At 50.3% G+C, this 11,767-nt stretch overlaps 1 protein-coding gene across 1 annotated transcript in view; it reads left to right on the top strand.

Moving 5' to 3' along the window:
- Nucleotides 1-11,767, top strand: part of PABPC1L (poly(A) binding protein cytoplasmic 1 like) — a 36,613-nt gene that overhangs the window by 21,403 nt on the left and 3,443 nt on the right. Inside the window, 6 exon segments of the mRNA XM_006172306.3 lie at nt 1,856-2,122; nt 3,336-3,426; nt 4,026-4,139; nt 9,410-9,516; nt 11,707-11,764; nt 11,767. The exon segment at nt 11,767 is cut by the window's right edge and continues 32 nt beyond it. Coding sequence (XP_006172368.1) covers nt 1,856-2,122; nt 3,336-3,426; nt 4,026-4,139; nt 9,410-9,516; nt 11,707-11,764; nt 11,767 — 638 coding nt within the window.

Below are 11,767 nucleotides of genomic sequence, written 5' to 3'. Positions count from 1 at the left end.
GACACAGAGGAGAAGGGATTGCAGTGCGACCATGCCCCATTGGGGAATGCTTTCTCCCTGTTTATTTTTGCGAGCACATGAGCCCTCCAGGAATTCAAACAAACAAAAAACCCTATACTGATGGGTAGCAGAGGCAGTTTTTTAAAAAAATTACTGGTTTAGAACATGGGTTCTAATAGGGCATATTTTAAAAATAGTTCTAGTCTGGGCCAACAGGTGGCATGGAAGTTAAGGTGCTGGATCCCACATGGCTGACTTTGTGGTTTGAGTCCTGGACCAGGTAGCTTGAAAATCATGTTGGGCATGTGTGCGTGTGTGCCCAAAATTTCAGGAGGGGAATGGAGAGGGGATTACGGCGTGACCTTTTCCCGGGGCAGGGGGGAATTTCTTTCCCTTTCTTTGTCTCTTTCTCTCTCTGGCGAGCTCATGTGTCCTACAGCAGAAACATTGAAAAATAAAATAGCTCTAGGCCTTAGTATAGGAGCCAGACTGTTTTGACCCTCACCAAGGTTACGAACCCTACATGCAATGTGGGTCTGATCCTGGAAGCGAAAAGGAATATTAGTGGCAAAGAGAGCACAATCTGATGAAGTCTGGAGTTGAGTTAAGAGCATCATAGTTAATAGCCTTGCCCCAATTTTTTTTATTTTGTAAGAGAAAGATTTTGCTATAGGGTGCATGCGCTTGACAGAGACTGAAAATGAGAAATCCCCCCAGAGGAGATGACCACATCAATCCTTTCTCTTCCATTCTCCTCTTGGGATTTTGAGCACACACATACATGTGTCCAGCTGAGTTTCATGCCCCTGAGTCCAGGACTCGAACTGTGGTTGGCCATATGGGAGCCCATTGATGTAACTGCTATGCCATTTGCTGGCCCCAAAATTATCCTTTCTTTTCTTTCTTTCTTTTTTTTTTTTTTTTTTGAGGGGTTTTAGCTATAGGGCGCGTGCCCTCGCCAGAAAAAAAGAGACGAGATAGAAAGCGAGAAATCATCTCCCAGGGGAGATGGCCACGCCACAATCCTTTCTCTGTTCTCCTCTTGGGATCTTGGGCATGCACACACACATGCCAAATGTGAGTTTAAGCTACCAGGTCTGGGACTCAAACAGCGATCAACTACATGGGAGTCCAGCGACATAGCTATTACGCCCACGGCTGGTCCCAAGATTATCCTTTAGGGAACCAGCAGTTAGCGTAATGGCTATGTCGCTGGACTCCCACGTAGTCGACCGTGGTTCACGTCCCGGACCCGGTGGCTTAAAACTCACGCCGGGCGCGTGTGCGTGTGTGCCCAAGATCCCGAGAGGAGAATGGAGGAGAAGGGATTGCGGCGTGACCATCCCCCCTGGGGGGTGATTTCTCGCTTTCTGTCTCTATGTCTCTCTCTGTCTGTCTGGCAAGCGCACGCGCCCTACAGTGAAAATCTCTCAAAAAAAAAAAAAAAAAAAAAAGATTATCCTTTAAAAAGGCTAAGAACCACTTCTCCAAACTCCTAAAGAACACTAAAGAACATGGCTCCACACCTTGCAGTGGCAGTAGACATTTAGCTGAGAGTCGGGTGTGTGCTGGTGTACGAGCACTGGATGGGTGGCCTCAGACAAGTCCCTGTCTCAAGTATCCCCTTCCTGACCCTGAAAGTGGGCGTCACGACCCCATTGGGAAGTTACGGGGAGGTGTGAAGGCACCTGGAACATCTGGCATGCAGTAGGCCTCAGTAAGTGGGGCCCAAAGTGCACCCCTCGATCCAGGTTTCTGGGGCCTGCCCTATGTCGGGCAGCCCCAGGGAAGAGGGGCACATGCCCAGGAGTCTCTTTCCCTGTCCCCAGCAGCTCTTGTCTTGTCTTGCTTTTAGGTGATGACAGAGGGTGGCCACAGCAAGGGGTTTGGCTTTGTGTGTTTTTCCTCTCCAGAAGAGGCGACAAAGGCCGTGACAGAGATGAACGGGCGCATCGTGGGCACCAAGCCGCTGTATGTGGCACTGGCCCAACGCAAAGAGGAGCGGAAGGCCATCTTGACCAACCAGTATATGCAGCGCCTGTCCACTGTGCGGGCCCTGGGTGGCCCCCTCATGGGTGCCTTTCAGCAGCCCACCAGCTACTTCCTGTCTGCCGCGCCCCAGGTGAGTCTGTCCATAACTGCCACCCTCCCTCTTCCCCACGGCCCGGTAGAGCTTCGCCAGCAAAAGGCGGCTCCCGGCTTGCTTCTGCCTAGAGCCCCAGGCCAGGCAGTTCCGACCACTGAAGTCTTAGTTTCTCCCTCTGTAAAAGGGCCACGGTTTCCCAGTCTGAGAGACTTCGGAGTGTCGGGCTGAACGGCGCTCTGATGACCGCTGTCCTAACATGCCAACTCCTGTTATGACTCTCCAGGACAGGCGTGGAGGTGCAGTATTTCCCCACCTCAGATGGTCATTTTGTTTTTGGTTTTTGCTGTAGGACACATGTGTTTGCTGGAGAGAGGAAGGGAGGGAGAGAGAGAGAGAGAAATCACCTTTCAGGGGCATGGCCATGCCGCAATCCCATCTCCTCCACTCTCCTCAGGATTTTAGGCACGCACACACGTCCACCTGGCGCTTTTCAAGCCACCGGGTCTGTGAAGTCAGTCATGTGGGATCCACCTGCCTCAACCATGACAGTACTGGCTGGCCCTAGCTTTTTTTGTTTGTTTTTGTTTTTGCTTTTTTGGGAGAGGTTTTTGCTATAGGGCACGTGTACTTGCCAGAAAGAGACAGAGAGATAGAAAGTGAAAAATCACCCTCTGGGGGGATGGCCACATCACAATCCCTTCTCCATTCTTGTCTCAGGATCTTGGGCACACACACACACATACATGCCTGGTGTGAGTTTAAGCCATCAGGTCTGGGACCCGATCTGCAGTCGACTACATGGGAGTCTGGCAACGTAGCCATTATGCCAACTGCTGGTCCCCCAGATGGTTTCTTGGGAGATGCCTAGATGTTAATGTTCTAGGGAACCTGGTTGGCGAAGTCCCCAGGAAGTAGAAAGATAAAAGCCATAAAAGGTGATCAGGATGGGAGAATTCTCTTAGCAGTGGTTTAAGTGGCCATGAGTTGGAGTAAGATGTGTCACCTTCTTTATGCAGGTCGCTGCCTGGCTCTGGTAGTGAGTTGGAAGCACTGGAATCTGCAGAGCTTGCACTCAGGGATTCAGGGCCAGTGGGCATGCTGAGCTGTGAGACCATCCCAGCTTTGTGGGTCTTTATTAACCAGGCGGGGACAGCGGCGTTCCTGCAGCTGGTGTCTATGAGCAGGTGCAGTTTCTCACTTGCCCAGCTGCAGAGGCCCTCATTCTAGGTCATCCTCTCCTCCCCCACAGGCCCCAGCCCAGGCTGCGTACTATGGCTCTGGCCCCATGACTCCCATCCAGACTGCCCCAAGGTGGACAGCCCAGCCACCTAGACCTTCATGTGAGTGACCCAGCCCCTTCCACCCTCAGCCTGGCCCATGGGAGTGGGCCCAGTGAGGCAGTGGTAACGGGCCAAGGTGGGTAATGTCACCGCTTTGAGCCTCAGTTTCCTCTCCTCATTCAGCAAAGGCCTGAATGAGATGTGTGTTTAAAGCACCGAGCACAGTACCCGAGGTAGAGAAGTCATACGGTGTGGCCATTACGGTATCTCCAAAGACTTGTCTGATTTGTGACTCTGAAAATTCTTGCAAGCAGAGGAAACGAGACCCCTTAAGCTGTATGCTTGGTGAATGGCTCCTCTCTGTAGAGTGAGGTTCGCACTCACTCACTCGAAACTGGGGGTCTGAGGTGAAAGGTCATGGTGCTTACACTCTGGGTAGATGCCTCATTATTGTGGATTTCCACACACTCCTCCCTGGAGTTCTGGGTCTGATTGAATTCACTCTTCCTTCTGTGAATTTCTAGCTCTCCCTCCCTTCACCTTGCTGACCCTGGAATCTGCAGGGTGCATTGTGCTACTGTGATAACCACCCCGCCACCTCGCCCACCCAGCCTTTCCCCTCTCCATGGTCTCTGTGTGACAAGCTGCTTACCTTCCAGCTGCCTCAATGATCCGGCCACCAGGCATGACTCAGCACCTCTCGGCCCACGTCAGCAGTGTCCGGCAGGCCTCTACCCAGGCGCCACACCAGGTGCCCCACGCACAAAGAATGGGTGAGTGTGGTGGGCAGGGCCAAGAAGAATGCGGGCATGGGGAGAGCAAGGTCCTGGTGATGGAGCTGGTGCTGGAGGGGAGTGAAGACAGGCCGCCATGGTGACCTTGTTGTCCGCCCTCCTGCAAGCCAGACCGACTTGGAGACTGAATCTAGCCTAGTAGATACTTGGGCTTCAGTTCCTGGGACCAGCTTGCTCTGTGGCCCTTGCTGTTTCTCATTGTCTAATCTTTAAAATAGGAATAAAAATAGCACCCCACTGGGGCTGGCAGGTGGTGTGGTAGTTAAGGGCACAGGACTCCCACATAACCAACTGCAGTTCAAGTCCCAGACCTGGTGGCTTGCTTTCTCACTTTCCCACTCACTCTTCCTCTGTTCCTCTCTGGCTGAATGAAAAGAAATAAATAATTCTTTAAAAATTAAAACAAATAGTACCCCACCTTGTTGTGAGGATGCATGAGGTCACACAGGTGAGGGCAGCATTGGAGCTGAACCTTCTCGACTGTTGGAGTAGCTCGGAGCAAGGGTATAGATTCAGGCTATGAGGCAAGCTTGTCACTCAGCAAACATTTTCATGTCTGCTCTGTGCTGAGCCCTGGCTTGGAACTGGGGACTCTGCATGAACAAGCCCACTCCATCCCTAGTATTGGGTTGCTGCCAGGTCCTAAACACCACTACCCCACCGCCTGCTTACTTTTCTGTTTTCTTTTTGGAGAGGTTTTTGCTATAGGGTGTGTGTGCTCGCCAGAAAGACAGAGATAGACAGACAGAAAGCGAGAAATCGCCCCCCAGGGTGGATGGCCACGCCGCAATCACTTCTCCTCCTTTCTCCTCTCAGGATCTTGGGCAAGCACACACCTGTGCCCAGCATGAGTTTAAGCCACTGGGTCCGGGACTCAAACTGGGTCAATTACATGGGAGTCCAGTGACATAACCATTATGCTAACTGCTGGTCCCTGCCCACTTAATTTTCTGTTTTCTTTTTTTGGGGAGTTGAATACCCATGATGTTAGCTTTACCTCATAACCCTTTTCTAAGTGTATGGTTCAGGGGAATTATATACATTCACACCATCACCACCACCCAGAACTGAAGAACTCATTTCATCTTGCAGAACTCAAACTTGGTACCCATTAAACCATGACTCCCAATTCTCTCTCCCCCTGCCCCTGGCAACCACACTCTAATTCTGTTTCCATGAATCTGACTCCTGTAGGGACCTCATTGGAGCAGATCAGAGGGCATTTGTCTTTGGGTGACTGGCATGTTTCATGATGACCGCTGTCCTAACATGCCAACTCCTGTTATGACTCTCCAGGACAGGCGTGGAGGTGCAGTATTTCCCCACCTCAGATGGTCATTTTGTTTTTGGTTTTTGCTGTAGGACACATGTGTTTGCTGGAGAGAGGAAGGGAGGGAGAGAGAGAGAGAGAAATCACCTTTCAGGGGCATGGGCGTGCCGCAATCCCATCTCCTCCACTCTCCTCAGGATTTTAGGCACGCACACACGTCCACCTGGCGCTTTTCAAGCCACCGGGTCTGTGAAGTCAGTCATGTGGGATCCACCTGCCTCAACCATGACAGTACTGGCTGGCCCTAGCTTTTTTTGTTTGTTTTTGTTTTTGCTTTTTTGGGAGAGGTTTTTGCTATAGGGCACGTGTACTTGCCAGAAAGAGACAGAGAGATAGAAAGTGAAAAATCACCCTCTGGGGGGATGGCCACATCACAATCCCTTCTCCATTCTTGTCTCAGGATCTTGGGCACACACACACACATACATGCCTGGTGTGAGTTTAAGCCATCAGGTCTGGGACCCGATCTGCAGTCGACTACATGGGAGTCTGGCAACGTAGCCATTATGCCAACTGCTGGTCCCCCAGATGGTTTCTTGGGAGATGCCTAGATGTTAATGTTCTAGGGAACCTGGTTGGCGAAGTCCCCAGGAAGTAGAAAGATAAAAGCCATAAAAGGTGATCAGGATGGGAGAATTCTCTTAGCAGTGGTTTAAGTGGCCATGAGTTGGAGTAAGATGTGTCACCTTCTTTATGCAGGTCGCTGCCTGGCTCTGGTAGTGAGTTGGAAGCACTGGAATCTGCAGAGCTTGCACTCAGGGATTCAGGGCCAGTGGGCATGCTGAGCTGTGAGACCATCCCAGCTTTGTGGGTCTTTATTAACCAGGCGGGGACAGCGGCGTTCCTGCAGCTGGTGTCTATGAGCAGGTGCAGTTTCTCACTTGCCCAGCTGCAGAGGCCCTCATTCTAGGTCATCCTCTCCTCCCCCACAGGCCCCAGCCCAGGCTGCGTACTATGGCTCTGGCCCCATGACTCCCATCCAGACTGCCCCAAGGTGGACAGCCCAGCCACCTAGACCTTCATGTGAGTGACCCAGCCCCTTCCACCCTCAGCCTGGCCCATGGGAGTGGGCCCAGTGAGGCAGTGGTAACGGGCCAAGGTGGGTAATGTCACCGCTTTGAGCCTCAGTTTCCTCTCCTCATTCAGCAAAGGCCTGAATGAGATGTGTGTTTAAAGCACCGAGCACAGTACCCGAGGTAGAGAAGTCATACGGTGTGGCCATTACGGTATCTCCAAAGACTTGTCTGATTTGTGACTCTGAAAATTCTTGCAAGCAGAGGAAACGAGACCCCTTAAGCTGTATGCTTGGTGAATGGCTCCTCTCTGTAGAGTGAGGTTCGCACTCACTCACTCGAAACTGGGGGTCTGAGGTGAAAGGTCATGGTGCTTACACTCTGGGTAGATGCCTCATTATTGTGGATTTCCACACACTCCTCCCTGGAGTTCTGGGTCTGATTGAATTCACTCTTCCTTCTGTGAATTTCTAGCTCTCCCTCCCTTCACCTTGCTGACCCTGGAATCTGCAGGGTGCATTGTGCTACTGTGATAACCACCCCGCCACCTCGCCCACCCAGCCTTTCCCCTCTCCATGGTCTCTGTGTGACAAGCTGCTTACCTTCCAGCTGCCTCAATGATCCGGCCACCAGGCATGACTCAGCACCTCTCGGCCCACGTCAGCAGTGTCCGGCAGGCCTCTACCCAGGCGCCACACCAGGTGCCCCACGCACAAAGAATGGGTGAGTGTGGTGGGCAGGGCCAAGAAGAATGCGGGCATGGGGAGAGCAAGGTCCTGGTGATGGAGCTGGTGCTGGAGGGGAGTGAAGACAGGCCGCCATGGTGACCTTGTTGTCCGCCCTCCTGCAAGCCAGACCGACTTGGAGACTGAATCTAGCCTAGTAGATACTTGGGCTTCAGTTCCTGGGACCAGCTTGCTCTGTGGCCCTTGCTGTTTCTCATTGTCTAATCTTTAAAATAGGAATAAAAATAGCACCCCACTGGGGCTGGCAGGTGGTGTGGTAGTTAAGGGCACAGGACTCCCACATAACCAACTGCAGTTCAAGTCCCAGACCTGGTGGCTTGCTTTCTCACTTTCCCACTCACTCTTCCTCTGTTCCTCTCTGGCTGAATGAAAAGAAATAAATAATTCTTTAAAAATTAAAACAAATAGTACCCCACCTTGTTGTGAGGATGCATGAGGTCACACAGGTGAGGGCAGCATTGGAGCTGAACCTTCTCGACTGTTGGAGTAGCTCGGAGCAAGGGTATAGATTCAGGCTATGAGGCAAGCTTGTCACTCAGCAAACATTTTCATGTCTGCTCTGTGCTGAGCCCTGGCTTGGAACTGGGGACTCTGCATGAACAAGCCCACTCCATCCCTAGTATTGGGTTGCTGCCAGGTCCTAAACACCACTACCCCACCGCCTGCTTACTTTTCTGTTTTCTTTTTGGAGAGGTTTTTGCTATAGGGTGTGTGTGCTCGCCAGAAAGACAGAGATAGACAGACAGAAAGCGAGAAATCGCCCCCCAGGGTGGATGGCCACGCCGCAATCACTTCTCCTCCTTTCTCCTCTCAGGATCTTGGGCAAGCACACACCTGTGCCCAGCATGAGTTTAAGCCACTGGGTCCGGGACTCAAACTGGGTCAATTACATGGGAGTCCAGTGACATAACCATTATGCTAACTGCTGGTCCCTGCCCACTTAATTTTCTGTTTTCTTTTTTTGGGGAGTTGAATACCCATGATGTTAGCTTTACCTCATAACCCTTTTCTAAGTGTATGGTTCAGGGGAATTATATACATTCACACCATCACCACCACCCAGAACTGAAGAACTCATTTCATCTTGCAGAACTCAAACTTGGTACCCATTAAACCATGACTCCCAATTCTCTCTCCCCCTGCCCCTGGCAACCACACTCTAATTCTGTTTCCATGAATCTGACTCCTGTAGGGACCTCATTGGAGCAGATCAGAGGGCATTTGTCTTTGGGTGACTGGCATGTTTCACTCAGCATAGAGTCCTCAAGGTTCATCCACACTGTGTCGCGATCTCCCTCCTGTTTTAAGGCTGGACACTATTCCACTGTATGCGTATACCCCATTTTGCTCATCTATTCATCTGTCCGTGGAGTCATGGCTGCTTCCACGTGTTGGCTATTGTCAATAACGCTGCTACGGACAGCAGCATATATCCCTTTGAGCCCCACTTTCAAGTCTTTTGGGTATACACCCAGAAATGGAACTCTCTTGTCTTTTTCTTTCATTAATTAATTTATTTTTTAGAGAGGTTTTTGCTATAGGGTGCATGCACTCACCAGAAAGAGATAGAAAGTGCAAAATCACTCCTCAGGGGGGATGGCCATGCCACAATCCCTTCTCTTCCACTCTCCTCTTGGGATCTTGGGCACACACGCACATGCACCTGGTGTAAGTTTAAGCCACCAGGTCTGGGACTCAAACCATGATCGACTACATGGGAGTCCAGTGACATAGCCATTATGCCATCTGCTGGTCCCTTTTTTAATTTTTTAATTTTTTTAAGAAAGGTTTTGCTGTAGGGTGTGTGCACCTGCCAGAAACATAGAGGGAAAGTGAGAAATCGCCCCCCAGAAGGGATGGCCACACCACAGTTCTCTCTCCTCCATTCTCCCCTCAGGATTTTGGATGTGCATGCACATGACCTGGCATGAGTTTCAAGCTGCCGGTTCTGGGACAGAACTGCGGTCAGCCATGTGGGAGTCCAGTGCCTTAACTACTATACCACTGGCTGACCCCAAATGCTTTTCTCTAATAGCCGACCAGCTTACATTCCCACCAATGACAATGTGCTGGTCTCTGAATTTCTTCCCATTCTTGGTAATACGTTTGTTTTCTGTTCATTTCAACAGTGGCCTTTCTAACCCTGCTTATTTTCCATAGCCAACATTGGTACCCAGACCACGGGAGCCAGTGGGGCAGGATGTACCACGCCAGTCCGGCCTCTGCTGTCCTACAAATGCCCCTCCGCAGTGTGCCACTCCCACCGGGTAAGGCTGGCCTAGCTGCCCACCTTGCCTGGGCTCCAGGAGGCCTGATTCAGAACCCTGGCTAAGGTGCTGGGCCTCTGGGCCCTGATTTTCCTTCTTTACTTGGCTTGAAAATTTCATTTATTAATGTGTGCAGTCAACGAGAGATCAGCCTTACTAACAGAAGGGGGAAGAGGGCTAGGGTTACATTCTATTGAACAATTACAACTTGCTTTGACAAGGTTGTTACCAAGATTAATTTGGATTTCCTTAGTATTTGTGTTCAGCTACAAGGAAAGGTATTCTCAGAATATGTCTGAGTATTAAAGGGATATTATGACTTAAGATGGCATTGAAAATATCTACTGTAATTAAACAAAAGGCTGTGTATTTATTTCCTGGCCCAACCCCAAAACAGGTCTCAAATTCAGCATTACTATATTCTATCTAGATTTTTTTTTTTTTTTTTTTTTTTTTTTAGATTTTTGCCATAGGGCATGTATATTTGCCAGAGAGACAAAAAGTGAGAGTTCACCCTCCAGGGAAGATGGCCATGCCACAGGTTCCTCTTCCTCCATTCTCTTCTTGGGGTTTTGGGCACGCATGGGTGCGTGATTTTCAAGACATTGGGCTGCGATTTGAACTGTGGAGTTGGCCATCTGGGATCCAGTGCCTGTCTAGGACTTCAGTGCGTTTAGTTCAAACCATTCCTTGAAAAATGAAAAAGTGGTTTTTAAATAGCAAAAACACTTTCAAAGTTACCAAGATGTAAAAGGGTCAAAAATGGGGCCAATAGGGGCAACAAGTTCATGTAGTTACGGTGCTGGAGCTCAAGTGGCCATCCATGCTTGAGTCCCAGACCTGGCAGCTTGAAAGTTATACCAGGTGTGTGGGGGCCAGCAGTTAGCATAATGGCTATGTTGCTGGACTCACATGTAGTCGACCGCTGTTCGAGTCCCGGACCTGGTGGCTTAAACTCATGCTGGGCACATGTGCATGCGTGCCCAAGATCCCGAGAAGAGAATGGAGGAGAAGGGATTGCGGTACGGCTGTCCCCCCCTGGGGGCTGATTTCTAGCTTTCTGTCTCTCTGTCTCTATCTTTCTGGCAAGTGCATGTGCCCTATAGCAAAAAACCTCTTCAAAAACAAAAATTATTAAATGAAAGTTATACCAGGTGTGTCTGTGTGCCCAAAATCCTGAGAGGAGGAGGAGAATATTGTGGCATGGCCATCCCCCCAACATGGTGATTTCTCAATTTCCTTCTCTCTGGCCAGCATACAAAACCTAAAAAAAAAAAAAAAAAAAAAAAAAAAAAGACGAAGAATTAGAGAAATAGGGGACAGCAAGTGGCATGGCGATTAAGATGCTGGGTCCCAATGGCTGATTGCATGGTTTGAGTCCTGGACCTGGTGGCTTGAAAAACATACTGGGTGTGTTTGCATATGTGTATGCCCAAAATCCCAAGAAGAGAATGGAGAAGGGATTGCAGCATGGCCATCTCCCTTTGTGGGGACGAAGGGGGATTTTTCACTTTCCTTCTCTCTGCCTATCTCTCCCCAACAAGTGCATGTGCCCTATGGCAAACATATTTTTTAAATATTAATAAATAAAAGGGTTAGAAATGTGCTAGAGATGTATCCATAAAGCTGCTTCATAAAAAGTGCTTTATTTGGGGTCAGCTCCATGGCGTGGTGGTTAAGGTGGATGGATCCCACATGGCTCACTCTGCAGTTCCGGTCTGGACCCAAAGGTGCAAGAAACATGCTGGGTGCATGCATGAGTGTGCCAAAAAATCCCAAAAGGAGGGAGAAATGGAGAAGGGCTTGAGGCATGACCATTCCACTCTCCCCTGGGGGCTGCTTTTTTCTCTGCCTCTCTCTGAAAGTACATGCCCTCTACCAAAAAAAAAAAAAAGCTTTATCTGGCACAAAATGACCAAAGTCACCTGGTAACACATAGCTTTCATCTGGTGACATGCATCAAGAGCCTTCACAGGCTCATGGTAGCACAGAAAGCATCTCAGTGAGGACGGGGCTTTGTCGTCCACCGGGCCCCTGCCAGGGCTCTGCCTCCCTGATCGTCTAGATCTTGCCCCCTGCCCCCTGTTCCAGAGCATCCCCGGAGGCCTTGTGTTCACCTGACAGGGTAAGTGTTTCAAGGCCTCACCCATCCACGGCGGCTAAGGGATGTGTCCCTGGCACCATGTGCAGGTCCAGGAGCCTGCTGTGCATGTCCCTGGCCAGGAGCCCCTGACGGCGTCCATGCTGGCTG

Source organism: Tupaia chinensis, unplaced genomic scaffold (genome assembly GCF_000334495.1).
Source record: "Tupaia chinensis unplaced genomic scaffold, TupChi_1.0 Scaffold000216_1, whole genome shotgun sequence".
Taxonomy (NCBI): Eukaryota; Metazoa; Chordata; class Mammalia; order Scandentia; family Tupaiidae; genus Tupaia; species Tupaia belangeri.
This window is presented reverse-complemented; position numbering and strand designations above follow the sequence as displayed.